Source organism: Schistocerca nitens, chromosome 5, assembly GCF_023898315.1.
Source record: "Schistocerca nitens isolate TAMUIC-IGC-003100 chromosome 5, iqSchNite1.1, whole genome shotgun sequence".
Taxonomy (NCBI): Eukaryota; Metazoa; Arthropoda; class Insecta; order Orthoptera; family Acrididae; genus Schistocerca; species Schistocerca nitens.
In genome coordinates, this window is record NC_064618.1 from 783,119,721 (window position 1) to 783,138,039 (window position 18,319).

Below are 18,319 nucleotides of genomic sequence, written 5' to 3' on the forward strand. Positions count from 1 at the left end.
GCACTACATTTCGGTTTATTACTTCTTTTCTATTAACTCTGTTCACAACACATTTTGCAGACAGTATCTGAATGTACAACTAATATACCACTGAATGTACTGTGAAATTATATCACTGTATGGCACGTAGTTCAGTTTTGGTTTTGACTTTTTCACTAGTCTGTGGGTGAATAATCCAGATCTAATACAAACAACAAATTAGGGTTTTGTGTCTACAACCATAAACATTTTACATGCTTAATGTAAAATATTTAACACATTTGCATTTGTAAAGTAATCAGACATTTGAAGCTGTATTATATGCAGAAGTTTGATACTTTAAGGAATCAAGGGAGAGGGGTGAGGGGGGGGGGGGTTACTAGTTCTATTGTAAAGGCGAAGAAAATGTACACAATGTATCTCTTTGTTGCTACCAACATAAATGAATGATAGTGTGTCTATTATGAATCTTTATATGTTGAAATACACTAACATTGTGATAACTGCCAGATTTATGATGATACATGGGACTGAAATGAAATTACAGTATAATTACCTCATATTAGGTATATCAGCATCTGTGTCTGTGTACATACATACTCTGCAACCCACTGTACAGTGCATGGTGGAGGGTACCCTGTACCACTACTAGTCACCTCCTTTCCTGTTCCACTTGAAAACAGAGCAAGGAAAAAACACTATTTATATATTTCCACACAAGCCCTAATCCCTCTAATCTCATTTTCTTTGTCCTTACATGAAATATACATTTCTGGCAGTAGAATTGTTCTGCAGTCAGCCTTCAACACCATTTCTCTAAATTTTCTCAACAGTGCTCCTTGAGAAGAATGTCAACTTCCTTCCAGTGAGCCCCATTAGGGTCCGCAAAGTATCTCCATAATACCAGCATTGTTTAAATGTACTGATAATAAATCTAGCAGCCTGACTCTGAATTGCTTTGATGTCTTCCTTTAATCTGATCTGGTGCAGATCCCAAACGCTTGAACATTACTCAACAATGGGCCACAATAGTGTCCTATATGTGATCTCCTTTACAGATGAACCACACTTTCCTGAAATTCTCCCAGTAAAGTGAAGTGGACATGCTCATTCCATTTTGTATTACTTTGCAGCATTATGCTTAGATATTTAATCAATGTGACTATTTCAGGCAGCACACTACTAATGCTATACTCATACTGTATGGCTATATTTTTTCTACTCATCTGCATTAACTTACATTTTTCTACATTTAGACTAGCTCCCATTCATCTGAGTCTGAGCATTAAGTAGGTTGTGAAGTTCCTACATCCATCAGTCAGAGACTCCAAATGTCCTGGTATGGATTTAAAGTGGGTCAGGATATCATCCTAAGGAATTACCCATCATTCATTTTGTATATATGTCCCTAACGTATCAACAGTGGTTGCTTGATAACTGCAACTAGTGCATTCTTGACCAACCATCTCTAAAACATATTCAATCTCAAGTGAATCTTTAGCTCAGGAAAGTAGCAGTACTTGCCATTTTTTGAAGAACACTGTGAAATCGCTCACCACATGTGGTGCTGCATTGTCCAATTGAAATATGATGTACAGAATTGCCTGAAGCAAAGTCTGTCTTTTTTTATGTGGTGAAAGTCTCAATATCTTACTACGTAGAAGTTGAGGTATCCTGCAACATTTGATAGCAGTTCAAGCCTATTATTTATTTTATATTTGTGCCCCCTCACAATGCAATCTGTGAGATTGTGCTCACCACATGGCAATATTTAACACATATATGTGACTTGACTCCAAACATTACATTTTGCTGCTCAGCATGCTACAAATGTCATTCATGTGCCTGTTGCACTTTGAGGCATTTATGATCCTTGGATAATAGAAGCTCTGATAGTGGTATACACGCCAGCAATGCAGCTCATAGCAGGCGGGACCAATTTCTAACCCAACAGACTTACACACACTGTGATGCTACAAATGTCATTAATGTGCCTGTTGCACTTTGAGGCATTTATGATCCTTGGATAATAGAAGCTCTGATAGTGGTATACATGCCAGCAATGCAGCTCATAGCAGGCGGGACCAATTTCTAACCCAACAGACTTACACACACTGTGTAGTATTGTCTTGCTGAGTCAACATTGTGGTTGAAACTGTATAATGATTTATCATTATGTGGAAAAAATGTCAGCATTCCATGCTTTGGGCACTTTGCATGGTAACTGTCCACAGAGTCAGAAATGCTGAGCTCAGTTCTGTGTCATGATTTATCAGTTTTCTCAACTGAATCTGTCAGAAGCTACAATGACACTTGCAGTCACACTACCACTTTCTTTGATCTCTCTTTACTGCTTGAGCTTCACATAATAATGTTATTATTGACTGGATAACCACAGGTGTGCTGTTGTTTGACAGCATCCATCAGAAACAATATTTTGGTGATTAGACATGTCGCCATCATCAGGTGCAGCGATGAACTGACTTCCTGGGGGTGCATGGCTGATTTATAACCCCTCACCCTATGGACCGATCCCTACATGGTCTGTCCACAAAGCACATGTCAGTGGCCAGTGAGGTGACTGCATCAGAGTCTGCAGCCAGTGACACCTCGTGTGTGTGTGTGTGTGTGTGTGTGTTGGGGGGGGGGGGGGGGGGACTGCACGCAATAGTGTAGGTGTAGACACTTCAACTACACTGGCCACCAGCTTGTTGTGTTTGCTAAGTATCCCCTTCATTTCATTTTTTCCAATGCACTGTATAAATATTAAGAGGTCAGATGGAAAAAGAGTACCAAGCAAAGAAGTGAAAGCTGAAAAGTGGAAGGAATATATAGAAGGCCAGTACAAGGGAAACAGATTTAAGACAATATCATAGAATGGGATGAGGAAGTAAATAAAGATGAGATGGGAGATATATTACTGTGAGAAAACAAAGACCTAAGTCTGCATGTTAATATATTTAAAGCCAGTTGTCACAAACTGAGAAACTTCCTCTACCTGGTTGTCATTGTTGACAATGAAGGAAATTATCAACTATTTGTGATTCAACTCCTACAGCATGAGAAAGGCACAGCCCAAGAGGCTGCATGCTATATGCAGCTCATATCAGTGTAATTCCTTATAAAGTACAGTATCAGATACATCTTCAAAGTCCCAGTTTACTGGGGCCTACTACAGTAGACAATATACTGTGACTAAGCAAGGCACTCTAGTGTGTGCTCACTGTTTAGAATACATCAGAATGTACACTGACTGTGAAATCCATATGTGTTATAAAAATGGATGTGTTTTGTGTGTGTGTGTGTTTTCCACATTTCCTTCTAAAACAAGTTCACTCGAACTTGGTACACATATACTTTACTGTCAGTCAATAGTTGCTGTCAGGGGTAAGAACCACCTAACTATCAGAGTGGTGGGGGTGACAAAGAAGTGCAGCATGTGGTGCTTGAATTCTCAGATTACATTATTCCAGTATTTGAGAATGAGAGCACTTAGAGACTTGCAACAAGCTTGACATAAAATTTAAAACCTTTACAAATTTCTTTCTTGCTGACAACCCCTATAAAATGATGAAAATGTTTATTGCTTACTCCTTTTCCCTCGTTCATGCAGTTTATCTACTGCATGAGGCATGATGATAATAATTTGTTACCTCATTAATACTAACTGTATTCATGACATATTTCACAGACAGTAAGCTCATACACCACTGAACGTAAGTGCAAAGTTATATGACTGTACAACATGTACTTCAGGAGATATGACATCATAAACATTAAGCTATGGCCAGACACTGCATGATATGGGCATGTCACACACTGCACAATATGGGTGTGGACACACAGCTACAATGAGCAATGCTGGGTTTATCCACTAGTAGCCAATAAAATGATCTCTGAAGTATTTGGTAATGGCATGCAACATTACATAAAACCTAACAAGACTCATGCTAATGCACAAACAGTGGAGACAAAGTCTGAGTTCAGCAAGGCACACCAGCCTACAATCCAGTACAAACAGAGGAAAATGAAAATTACCTGCACTAAACAATTTCATTTAGTAACATGGGTTAAATGCCATTACAGCCAGTAGGGCTCACAATGCAGTTTGCAGAATTAAAAAAGCCTGATGCTGTGTTAGCTAGTCAGAGATGGCAGATGGAATGATCTCAACTGACACCAATTTTGGACCTCATTGCAGGGAGCAGGCAACTGAAAGAAGACACCTAACCTCAAATGCCATGCTGTGTATCAGCCTGCAAGATCAAATGTGAATTTACTATCTGTTATCTTACTGTTCAGGAAACTAATGCAAATTGTAAAAGCAGTGATTCTCCAATTTCTGCAGAAAATATGCTCTTAAAAACATTGTTAAAACTGGAGTCTCATCAGATACATAGAAATATGCAGAAATAGCAACTATTTTGAAACAGAGAGAACATTCATGAATGGCAATATATTACTTACAAATTTACACCCTCCTTGGCATCTCCAAGATCTTAGAGGCTTTATGGGAAGAGATTACATAAATATAAAAACTGATTGGCTCAATTTTGCTTTTGTCAGGGGTCAAGTCATTAACTATTAACTGCTCAGATGAAAGAAAGTCATCGACACATTAGAACCACTTTTGGATACCAACATAGGCAGTCCCATTGTTGCATAAAATAAAATCTTCAGGTTTTTCTCACATCAATTACCAATGAGTCCAAGTTGTTTGGAAGGCACATGGCTCTTCACCCATCTTTTGGTGCAGTACATGTGTCCTGATACTGAGTGTAAAACCCACTGATGAGATTTGGTGCTGCATATACTTTAATTGCAATCCACTGTCACTGACTATATAAAGGGACAAACTGCAAGACACCATCACTTTGCCAGAAGATGGATGGAGGTTTTATGTCTTCCAAAATGTCACAGACTCACTGTGAATTGATGGAGGAAGAAATTTGAGATTTTATTGTAGACATCACAAAAAACATTTTTGCCATCATTTTCATCCATATCACTTGTTTTCACCCAGTATGACTGTGAAGATGCTTACTACAGGAATTGAAGGTTGATTGTTGATAATGAAAACCAAATACTAATTATCACAAATAAGAAGATTCCTGTGACTCTGGAGTGTTTCTGCATCCTGGAAGGATATATTGGCTACAAAATGTTTGCAAGTATCCTGATGTACTATTGTTCACATTAAACACATTGAGATAAAATGACTGGAATGACTTTCACAGATCACTTAGTTTGTGAGTAAGCCACACTGGTGTGGTGAAGTGCAGCAGACCATCAACTTCTGTTACTATTGTAGAGTACAAGTAAAACAGAATTCTGGAGATGATACTTTACTCATCCCAGAATGTTAACCAAACAGGTACATGAGACTGCAAAGAACACTTTAAGAATACAACCTGTGTCTTCTGCCTGAAGGCAACACACAGGAACCCTTGTAAGTGGGAGTACTTTGGATACAATATAATATCCAAACATGCTTGTGTATGACACAATTACCCAGAAAGGGAAGATAGACAAATATGTGAGATACCAGAGAACAATTTACTTCTCAAACCACCATAAGTTGTACAGTGGAGGGTGCCATGTACCACTATTAGTCATTTCCTTCCCCATTCCACACACAAATGGAAGGAGGGGAAAGTGACTATATGTCTCATATTACCCAAAATTTCTCATATCTGATCTTTGCAGTCCTCACACAAATAGTACAATGGTGGCTGTAGAATCATTCTGAAGTCACCTGCAAATGCCTGTTCTCTAAATTTTTGCAAGTGTCTCACAAAAAGAACATTGTCTTCCCTTCCACAGTCCCCATTTGAGTTCACAAAGCATATCCATAACTCTCATATGTTGATCAAACCTACCAGCATGTCTTGTAAATGCTTTACTCTGACCTGGTGAGGACCCCAAACACTCAAATGGTAGTAAAAAATGGGTCACAAAAGTGTTCCATATGTGGCCTCCTTTGTAGATGAGCTACAGCTTTGTAAAACTCTCCCAATAACCCAAAGTCAACCACTTACCTTCCCTACTAAGGTACTTATGTGTTCATGCCATTTCATATTGCTTTGCAGTGTTATGCTTAGATAGTTAATTAAAGATAAAGATTACTAGATATGGCTGGGATGGCAAATCTAAGACAGTTATAGACTATATATTAACAGACAAATTAATTGGAGGAAAAGTAAGGGACACTAAAGTCATACCAAGTGAGCACTTGGATAGTGACCACAGGTTACTAGTAGCTGACCTAAATTATAAGATGAAAAGTTTGAATGCTGTACAAAGAATACCAAAAATTAAAATTAAGGAGTGGAAGCTGAAAGAAGAAGAAAATAGGAAAAATGTCCAAAATCTAGTAGCTGACAATCATTCATTTGAATTTAAGGATTTTACTAACTTCTCCTATCCATGGTCATCCCGATTACCATAAAGAAAAATCAGTTGTTTCTTTTTATACATAACAAATCTAGTGGCCAGCATTGCACTGGGCTGTGCCAGAAAAACTTCTTATAGGAGCAGATATATATGCATTATCTGGCGAGCTGACAGCAGATATGATTTAAGCCACAGGAATCCATGTAATACAATGGTTACACCAGGTGCTGGGTGTGATATGGAAAGAAAACACAGTGCCAGATGAATGGAAAAAGTTCAGATGCTGTACAATGGTAGTGACAGCAGTGTAGAAGTAGGAGGGGGAAGATCAAAATGATTTAAGACACAGAGAGGTCTTCAGCAAGTCAGTTTGCTCTCCCCTTTACTCTTCATTACACTTACAGATGCAATCATGAAAGAAAGTAAGGAAGAAGAAAATGAAGATCTCAAAGCTTTTGTTTTTGCTGATGACATCACCATTTGGGGAGAGATGGAAATGGAGGTTCAGAGGAGACTACATTACTGGAACACAAAATTTAAAAACTTCAAGTTAACTGTGAGTAGGAACAGGACTGACAATGGAGATGAGCAGGACACTCAAATCTTGTAACATCATACTGGAGGAGGAGAAGGTTGAATATGTGAAGAGCTTCAACTATCTGGGTAGCATCATATCATGCAGTGGAAGTTCCAAACTAGAAGTCATAAACAGAATAACAAAAGGATCTAACTTCTTCCACCAAGTATGAAATCTAATATGGGACAAGGAAGTCCTTCAAAGAGCCAAACAGAGCTTGTACAAAACTTATCTCCTGCCAATCATGATGAATAGTCTAGAGGCCTGTGTCATAAATAAGAGAGAAGAGAGTCAAATACAAGCATGTGAAATTAAGTTCCTTAGGTCAGCTCTACAAAAAACTAGGAGAGACAGAGTCAGGAATGATTATGTAAGGAGAGACCTGTAGGTGACATTCACTGCAGAGGAGAGGATGAGTGCTGTGAGACTGAAGTGGTTTGGTCATGTGAAGCGAATGCACCCAACTTGAACTCCATGCCAGTATTTGGAGATGGAGGTACCAGGAAGAAGACCAGTTGGGCAGCCTAAAAAGAGTTGCACAGACCAGGTTATGGAAGAACTCAAGAGGAGAGAAGGGACATGGGATTTAGTGAAGAGGGAAAAATTATACCAGGACAGAAACTAATCGAGGCATATTGTTCACCAAATTCTTACCCGGATTGCTGGAAGGAAATCCTGATGATGATGATTTAATTGAAGTGCCTGTGTCAAGCACCACAACACTAATACTGTATTTAAACATCACTGTATTGTTTTTCCTACACATCTGCATCAATATACATTATCCTAGATTTGGAATAAGATGCCTTTCATCACACCAATTAGATATTCTAAGCCTCCTGTATCCTTCTACAGTGACTCAATGATGATACTTTCCTGTATACTACAGCATCATCAGTTAACAGCTGTACATTGTCATTCACCCTATCTGTCAGATCGTTTATATACTCAGAGAGCAAGAGTGGTTCTATCATACTGCTCTGGGGCACTTCTTACAATACCCTTGTCTCTGATGAACACTTACCATTGAGGACCATGTACTGGGTTCTATTACTTAAGAAGTCTTTGTGTCTGGTGAATGCTTACCATTGAGGACAATGTACTTTCCTCTATTACTTAAGAAATATTCAAGCCACTTACATATCTGCAAATCTATTCTGCATGCTCGGACCTTCGATAACAGTCTGCACTGGGCACTGTGTCAAATGCTTTCTGGAATTCTAGGAATATAGAATCTGCCTGTTGCCTTCCATCCATGGTTTGCAGAATGTGGTGTGAGGAAAGGACAAGCTAAGTTTTGCTAGAAGAATGTTTACTAAATCTATGCTGATTTGTGGACAGAAGCTTTTTTGTCTCGAGGAAACTCATTACATTTGAACTGTGAATATGTTCAAGACTTCAGCAGCAAATTGATGTTGAGGATATTGCTCATATTTTTGTGGGTTCTTTCTTTTACCCTTCTGAAATACATGAGTCACCTGAGCTTTTTTTCAATTGCTTGGAACGTTTTGCTGGATGAGAGATATGCAAAAATACAAGTTAAGTGAGTGGCCAATGCCATAGAGTGCTCTCTGTAAAATAAAACTGGAATTCTTCTCAGATATGGTAACTTTTTTTTTTCTTTCCAACTCTTTGAGTGGCTTCTCAACAATAGGGATGCCTATTTCTATGTTCTCCATAAGGGTGTGGGTGTGGTGATCAAACAACGGTTTGCCTGTATAATTATCATGTGTGAATGGTTTTTTAAACACAAAATTTGGAACTTCAGCTTTGTTTTGTTGCCTTCTATTGTCACATCAGACTGGTCAATGAGTGACTGGCTAGAAATCTTTGACCCACTTAGAGATTCTACATGGGACCAGCAATATCCTTCACTAAGGTGTGACAGTGGAAGTTGTTGCATGCTTTGTGCATCAGTCTGTAAGAACTTTGCCTGTCAACATTTCCAAGAGTGCAACATTCTCTGCTTCCTAAACATTTTCCATACTTTGCTATTAACCAATGGCAGATCTTTTCCATCTTTAGTCCACTTACTCAGCACATACTTCTCCAGTGCACAATTTACAATGCAAACTTTGTTATTAAACCATTGCAGACCATTCTCATTCTTAGTCTGCCTACTCAGCACATACTTCTCCAGAGTGCAATTTACAATTATTTTATCCATAATTCCTCTATGTCCATCATATTGAAACTAAGTGATGTCTATTCATTGGCTAAGTATGTTGTTAACAACTGCTTACCTGCTCTTTCCAGCATAAAAATCATCCAAGCCATCTTGATGGATTCATTAGCTTTAGTAACCATCATTGCTATGATGACATCATGATTATCATTCCTTGTCCCTATGCTGACACTGTCACTATTGTCAGGTCTATTTGTTGCTAAAAGGTCTAAAATATTTGATTTCAGTCTCATTATACTGACTAGCAAATATTCATCAGAGAACAAACTATTGCCTGGCTTTAAAAAAATCTCTATGTAAAATCCACAAGTAGCTACTTCCTTTGAGTAGTGCACCCATGACATATTCAGGAGACTCCTACAATTCTCCATAATGCAGGTCCAGGAATCTGAAGCCAAAATCATCACAGAAACAACAGAGCCTCTGGTTGAGATCCTCCACTCAGCTCAAAACAAAAGGACTCTAATCATTTCTGGGTATGATACTGCATATTGTGAGCTCTGTTTGCACTCTGCAAACAAGGCCAGCAGGCTTCACCACTTTCACCAGCTGAGGGTGACCTCAAAGTCCAAGTGACAGTCACCACTGGTGCAGACATGAGTCACAAGATGCAGATGATTGCACACTGCAACCTCAGTAGCCACAAGCATGGCTGCTTCCACATTTTGCACATGGTCCACCAGCAGACATACTGACTGCACATTAGATTTCTTTCACTATTTTCCTAAGTGGCTCCATAATGACCTAACATTGGTATTCATAATAACTAGTAAATCCTTTCTCTGTGTGCCAGCTTGGATGCTGCTGGAGGAGCAGCCACCTGTGCACTCACAGGGTGACCAGTCAAGACTAGACCAGCAAGTCCTCACATTGACTTTCTGCCTGGAATGACACCAACATGTTACAATCTGCCATTCACCCTGCTGAGAGAGTGGACCTCCACCTCATGTATGCCATATGTGCATTGGTGGCAGAGCCCGTAGGTAAAACAACTGACACCAGAGGTATTCCATGCAACATGCCAGATTCTGCATCCTGAGGCAGCTCCTGGCTAATCACAGACCACACAGCTTTCAGCCATTAGGGAACAGTGACCAGCTCCTCCTGCACCCTCACACAGCATGCACATGCCCCATCTGTCCTACTATTACTTATTTGAGAATTATGCTGTAAAACCACACAGAAAAAGCTACGTATATAACTTTTACATCAATGAAAATAATAAAGTTTGGAAAATATAATGTTACTGGATAGATAAAAAATCTACTTATGTGGTGGCAGTAGAAGAAAATATAGACACTGAAGAGCCAAAGAAACTGGTACACATGCCTAATACCATGTAGCGCCCCCACAAGTATGCACAAGTACAACATGACATGGCATGGACTTGACTGATATCTGAAGTACTGCTGGAGGGAATTGACACCATGAATCCTGTAGGGCTGTCCATAAATCTATAACAGTATGAGGGGTGGAGATCTCTTCTGAACAGCTCTTTGTAAGGCATCCCAGATATGCCCAATAATGTTCATGTCTGGGGAGTTCGGTGGCCAGTGGAAGTGATTAAACTCAGGAGTGTTCCTGGAGCCACTCTGTAAAAAATCAGGATGTGTGTAGTGTCCCATTGTCCTGCTGGAATTGCTCAAGTCTGCTGGAATGCACAATGGACATGATTGGACACAGGTCATCAGACAGGATACTTATATACATGTCACCCGTCAGAGTCATATCTAGATGTGTCAGGAGTCCCATATCACTCCAACTGCACATGCCTCACACATGATCTCCACAAGCTTGAACAGTTCTCCACTGACATGCAGGGTCTCCATGCCTGTACACATCCATCCGCTTGATACAATTTGAAACAAGACTCGTCTGACCAGGCAACATGTTTCCAGTCATCAACAGTCCAATGTTGGAGATGAGGGGCCCAGGCAAGGCATAAAGCTTTGTGTCATGCAGTCAACAAGGCTACATGAGTGGGCCTTTGGCTCCGAAAGCCCATATTGATGATGTTTTGTTGAATGGTTCGCACGCTGACACTTGTTGATGGCCCAGTGTTGAAACCTACAGTAATTTGCAGAAGGTTTACATGTCTTTCATGTTGAACAATTCTCTTCAGTTATGTTTGTCCTTTTCTTGCAGGATCTTTTCGTGGCCACAGTGTTGTCAGAGATTTGATGTTTTACCAGATTCCTGATATTAACGGTACACTCATGAAATGGTCGTATGGGAAAATCCCCACTTCATCATTGCCTCACGCATGCTGTGTCCCATTGCTGATGTGCCTACTATAACACCACATTCAAACTCACTGAAATCTTGATAACGTGCCATTGTACCAGCAGTAGGTGATATATCATCTGTGCCAGACACCTATTGTCTTATATAGGCATTACTGACTGCAGCACCATATTATGTCTGTACACATATCTCTGTATTTGAATACGCATGCCTCTACGAGTTTCTTTGGTGCTTCAGTGTATAAAGGTTAAGTTCATGTGCTATCTTTTGCAGCCAGTGGCTCCTTCTGGCAGAAGGGCTGAAGGGGAAGGAAGAGGAATGAAAAAAAAAAAAGGGACTGGTGAGGTTCAGCAAATGGGGAGGGTTTGCAAAAGTCATCCAGAACCCCAGGCCAGGGGTGACTGACCAGATGGGATGAGAATGCCTGATAATTCTCCCCTGGCTCAATCAGTAGATAAATCTCAGAATGATTGGTGTGTGTGGAAAACAGTTTGAGTGTGTGTATGTGTAAAAAGGCATGTTCTTCTAGCTACTGCCATTTTTTTCCTTAAAACAAAGAAGATTGTGTATGAGAACCTCTCTTACCAGTCTATGTGCTCCTATAATAGCTATGTCAAACTCAAAGCTGTCCCAGCGGTACACATAAATGCTAAGTACAACAGTATCCATTTCATATGGCAGGTCAGAGATAAGACTCACTACCAGCTCTCCTTCAGGAGTGATGTATGGTGACACAAGAACATTAGCAAAAAAGTTCTTTGCATAATAATGAAGCATCTTCCAGTTGCCATGAAAATCTGCAAAGAAAAATATAGGACAATTAATGTAACACAGACAAGAGTTAGTGTGTATAAAATCTGAAACATCACAAACATACACTAGCAAGTTATTAGGTAAAGGTCAGTCAGAAACTACAGCATTATATTTATTTTACTGCTTAATATTCATAATTGATGTTTTTCTTCCAGTCACTATAACATAGAAATTTACAATGTATTTTGATTCCAAATCTAACGAATCTTTACATTCAACTTTAATGTTCCAAAGCAGTAAAAATCAAATAAAGTACACACAATTGTTGCAGTGTACCAGTTTATAAGAGTATATTTTCTCTTTAGTCACCAGTTTCCTTTGTGATTTTGAAGGAAATGTCAATGCAGCAGCAAAGTACTGGATACTAATTGCATTTCGGAACTAGTCACAGATGAGATCAAAACTTCTAAAGGTACCAATATATCAGTCCATAGCCATCTTTCCTGATAGGATATTTTTGTGTCTCTTCTAGCTAAATAATTTTAAGAGGTGCTATTCCATAAGTTGTCTCTTTCTTTCAGGATCATATATGTGAATCCAGAATGTGACACAATAAGAATTAGTCTCACTGAAGGTCATTATAATGTTGTGTATAAGTCGCGACTATTTTCTCTGATTCTTTATTAGTTGGGTCAAAACTTTCAGTACATACCATGCAAAATATTTTGACTAAATTACTCAGGCTTTGCTACTTACCATAAAGAAGACACAGTAAGTTGGAGACAGGCACAATTACAAGACACTTACATGAAGCTTTCAGCCACAGCCTTTATCAGTAAAAGAGAGACACACACCATTCATACACACAAGCAAGCTCACCTGATGAACACATGATCGCCAGCTCCAGCATATTGGGCCTGGCTGACATTTGGCAGAATACCCAACATTTATAACTGGGAAAGAGCAGTAGTGTATGTCCCAACTATATAAGGCACAAAGGAATTAAGGCACTGGCTGTCACTGGGCACTGACTGAAATCAATGCGAAATGTTGAAAATTTGTGCCGGACCAGGATTCAAACCTGGATCTCCTGCTTACTAGGCAGGTGCTCTGACTACTTAGTCAACCTGCCGCAGTGGTCATTGCAACTGCACAGACTGCCTCACATCAGACCAAATTCTCAACTTATCCACACACTTCGAATGTAGTGCACCTTGCCCACTATCCCCAATGATCACTTCAGTGCTGATACACACCAGGCTCATACTCTTATTGGGAACAGCAAAATGCTGTGAGTAATGAGGATAATGGGCAAGGGGCACTATATCCATAGTGTGTGGGTAAGTTGAGATGTGCATCTACAAGACAAGGCAATGGGCAGTTAGCCAACTTCCATTATCATACTTGTTTTTCAGGCAAGTATTCTCTTCTACCTAGGAGATCTGCTGTGGACCCTGGAGCTTTGCAGCTCAAGGCAGCTAGTGGATGAAATAATTGGGAATGATCATAGTATGTAATTCTGATTAGGTTGTAATATGGGAAGAACAGTTGTAACACAGGTACAATATATGTGTGTTTAAGAAGAAGATGGTCTGAGTCCATTGAGCAGTAGTTGAAATTCTGAATACTTTTCAGCTGGTACAAACAGAGAAGCTTTGAGAATGCAGTCAGAGGACTTAAGATCCTATTGATGATCATCCAGGTGGCATTTATAAAGCAAGCAGTCTAAATTTAACAAAAACAACAATTGTAAGATATTTCTTAACAGCCAAGCTCCTTACAATGTCATGATGCAATTTTGCCTAACACACATTCCATTCCACATATTGGTAGGAATTATGAACATAAATAAATGATAAATATGTCACCATGTTGTTTGTGATACTTCTTATGGTTTAGAGTTGCATCAGACCCATTAGTGTTAAAAAAAAAGGAGAGAGAGAGAGAGAGAGAGAGAGAGAGAGAGAGAGATAGAGAGAGAAAGAGAGAGAGAGTCAGACAGAAGGAGGAAAAGAAAGGATAAGAAACACAATGAGTCATGTAAGATTTAACACCCCTTTTATTTCGTGAACAGTTCCAGATATCGAAACAAGATTTCTCACAACTGATAGTATGCTAAGGGGTATGTACTTGTCTTATATTGATAGAGATATTGAGACAAGCATGATTTTTTAAATATAATGAAATCCTTTTTTATGCAACTGAAAGTGCTTTACAACACAGGTGCAGTGATATAATGCTTGTTAATGTTGAGGTTAAAACTATTTGCAAAAGAATCAAAGAACAATTTTAAAATTCAAACATAAAGTAGCCAGAATCAGCTGTTGCATTGTACACACACTTGTGCCAGGCTACATTATGGCCTGAAGCCTTTTGACTATTTACTTTTCTGCACTGCAGAACTAGCAGGAACTGTGTCATTTACCAACAGATCATTTCTGCTTCAACAATTCTTACATGCAGGCAAGTACACCAATCAGAAGTTAGAAATGCTACTTTTATATGGCAAATGGTGGCATAAGATATACTGCCAAGGAATGTGGCATCAACTGGAGGAGTATCATTTGCATTGACATAACTCCACCCTTCTCATCTGTCACTACATCAGGCACTGGGGTAGGTGATTTTGGTAGATATCTAGAATTTTGTAAGTTTTCTCTGCATCTCTTGGGACATGACACTAGATTTCTCCATGTACTCTTTACCGATGAAGCAACATTTATGGATCATGGTAATGCACATTTAGATAACATGTGCTACTGAGCAGCTCGAAATCCACACTGGCTTCATCAGTTACAACAACAATGATCGTGAGGCATAAACCTATGGTGCTGCAGCATAGGAAATTCTACTGTGTGACCTTACCAGGGATGTTAAATGAAAATATGTATGCACACTTTCTCAGGAACATTCTTTTTCTTCTTCTAGAAGGGTTACCACGGCACAAGCAACAGTGTATGTGGTTTCAGCACAATGACTGCCCCTCTAACTCTTCCTGTGTTGCAGCCCAAATACTGAATGAAAAGTTTCCTGACTGTTGGATAGGGCACAATGCCACAATACTGTGGCTAATCAGGTCTCTCAATTTGATTCCTCTTAATTTATTACTATGGGGATCACTGAATGATGCAGTCTGTCATGAAGCCCCACCTACGCCAGCCTCACTACACATGTAACTGTATATCATCCAGTGTACTTTCATCTGTTCATCTATCTATTGAACATGAATGAAAATGTGCCTTGCAGTCAATGGTACACAATTTGAGCACATACTTAAGTAAAGCATAAAATTATGTTTCATTAAGAAAAGAATATATTTTTGCATGGCATGTCATCATTCAATTTGAATAAACTGTTTAATTTATTTGAAGCTTATTACTGTCTACTTACAGTTTTCAGTATTATTTATAGACTCATTTGTCTGACAGCAGGTAGTTTACTTTAAGATGTAATTAACGAATCTCCAGGGGAAGACAGGTCAGTTTTTTTCCAAATCTAAAGAAGTTAATACTGCAGTAATTTTCTTTTTCCCTTGGATAGGGCTGTTTCTCATTTTGAAGTATGAATGACAGACACACAAAATTCAAGCTTTTGCAACCAACGGTTGCATCATCAGGAAAGAGGGAAGGAGAGGGAAAGACGAAAGGATGTGGGTTTTAAGGGAGAGGGTAAGGAGTCATTCCAATCCCGGGAGTGGAAAGACTTACCTTAGGGGGAAAAAAGGACAGGTATACACTCGTACACACACACATATCCATCCGCACATACACAGACACAAGCAGACATTTGTAAAGGCAAAGAGTTTCTGACACTGCCCTCTCAATATATACAGGGTGATTCAAAAAGAATACCACAACTTTAGGAATTTAAAACTCTGCAACGACAAAAGGCAGAGCTAAGCACTATCTGTCGGCGAATTAAGGGAGCTATAAAGTTTCATTTACTTGTACATTTGTTCGCTTGAGGCGCTGTTGACTAGGCGTCAGCGTCAGTTGATGCTAAGATGGCGACCGCTCAACAGAAAGCTTTTTGTGTTATTGAGTGAATCGACGACAGTTGTTCAGCGTGCATTTCGAACGAAGTATGGTGTTAAACCTCCTGATAGGTGGTGTATTAAACGTTGGTATAAACAGTTTACAGAGAATGGGTGTTTGTGCAAAGGGAAAAGTTCTGGACGGCCGAGAACGAGCGATGAAAATGTAGCACGCATCCAGCAAGCATTTGTTCGCAGCCCAGGAAAATCGACTCGCAGAGAGCTGCAAATTCCACAATCAACTGTATGGAGAGTCCTACGAAAAAGGTTAGTTATGAAACCTGAACGTCAACTACCCGAGGCGATGGATCGGCCGCCAGGCAGGCCGTGACAGAGCACTTCATCACTGGCCTCCAAGAAGCCCTGATCTTACCCCCTGCGATTTTTTCTTATGGGGGTATGTTAAGGATATGGTGTTTTGGCCACCTCTCCCAGCCACCATTGATGATTTGAAACGAGAAATAACAGCAGCTATCCAAACTGTTACGCCTGATATGCTACAGAGAGTGTGGAACGAGTTGGAGTATCGGGTTGATATTGCTCGTGTGTCTGGAGGGGGCCATATTGAACATCTCTGAACTTGTTTTTGAGTGAAAAAAAACCTTTTTAAATACTCTTTGTAATGATGTATAACAGAAGGTTATATTATGTTTCTTTCATTAAATACACATTTTTAAAGTTGTGGTATTCTTTTTGAATCACCCTGTATATTCTTTACTGTCATTTCTTCTTAACAATATCAGCGTATTGCCAAGAATTAACAGCTTTCACTCCATTAATACTTGGCAGAAATCCAACCTGCATTTGGATTGGACTTCCTTAACTATTGGGCAGAAAGGTGTGCAGTATACTGCTGCATCCATTTTCAATAAGCTACCATAAGAATTCAAAAAACTAGCAGTAATCCACCTGCTTTCAAATTGAAACTGAAGAGTTTCCTCGTGGGTCACTCCTTCTATTCTGTCAAGGAGTTACTTGAAATATTAAGCAGATTCTTGTGGTATTGTTGATTGCATTTACTTAAACTTAAGGAATGACTTTTTTCAGGTTCATAAACATTTTATTTTTATCTGTTCTTTTATGTTGTAATTTCATGTACTGACATGTTCCATGACCTTGGAGATTTGCTCTTCAATTTGGTCCCATGGAACTTGATGTGTAAATAAAAATAAATTAATTAAAACTTGACAGGAAAGGTTATATTGCAGATGTGCTGAAATGGTTTAGTATGTCTGATTGTACTTTTGTAGGAACACCAATGGAGGCTGGATTAAGGCTTCTGGATGTGCAGGGCTATAAGGTTCATGTGCCATATGTGGATCTTGATGGATGTTCGCTGTATATCAGTACTAATGCAAGACCTGACATATCTCGTGCAGAAATCGTTTTAAGCCAGTATAATTATAAGTTTAATAGCATGCTTTGGAGAGCAGCATAAGGAGTCCTTCATTGTCTCAAGGGCACTCTGAGGTAAGTATTCAATACAGGACTCATTGTTCTGAGCTAAATATTCAATACAGTATTCAGTGACCATAAAGCTTTAATAATGACTATCACCATTGGAGCAGGACACACAAACAACTACAAACTGAATGTCAAATGTAAGCTTTTTAAATAGGAAAGCATAAACCACTTTAATTCATTATTGTGCAGTGGTCTGCTGCCTATGAAATGCTGCCTATGAAATGCAAAAACTGGGTAAAAAATTCAACATAGTTCTAGAAAACTTACACAGAATTTCCTCTAAAAATCATAAATATCTGAAATAATGCAAGAGGCAAGGGTTGGATTACTACAGGAATTAAAACATCTTGCCAGAAAAAAAGAGAACTGCACCAAATCTGTATGGAAGGTAACATCATAGCAGATATGCATACTCACTATAAAAAAAATACAAAAAATTTTACAAAAGTCATAAAACAGGCAAAATGATAGATACATAAAAGATTCCACAAGTAAATTAAAAGCCATGTGGAACATAATAAAAAACGAAATTGACAAAAATAGGAAACCTAATGAGAATACAGTCTTTTTACATAACAATAACAATATTAGAGAGCCAAAGTAAAACAGAAAATACAGGGTGAGCACAAAGTATTACCCTCATTATAAAAATTTATAACAGAATAATTGTTTGACATTATAAGTTACATTT

At 39.0% G+C, this 18,319-nt stretch overlaps 1 protein-coding gene across 1 annotated transcript in view; it reads right to left on the minus strand.

Annotated features, from left to right (window-relative positions):
- The window catches only part of LOC126260229 (beta-mannosidase-like), a 267,698-nt gene that overhangs the window by 22,541 nt on the left and 226,838 nt on the right, over positions 1-18,319 (minus strand). The window contains exon 12 of the mRNA XM_049957531.1: positions 11,964-12,175. Within this exon, the coding sequence (XP_049813488.1) occupies positions 11,964-12,175 (212 nt within the window). The remainder of the gene's footprint in view (positions 1-11,963; positions 12,176-18,319) is intronic.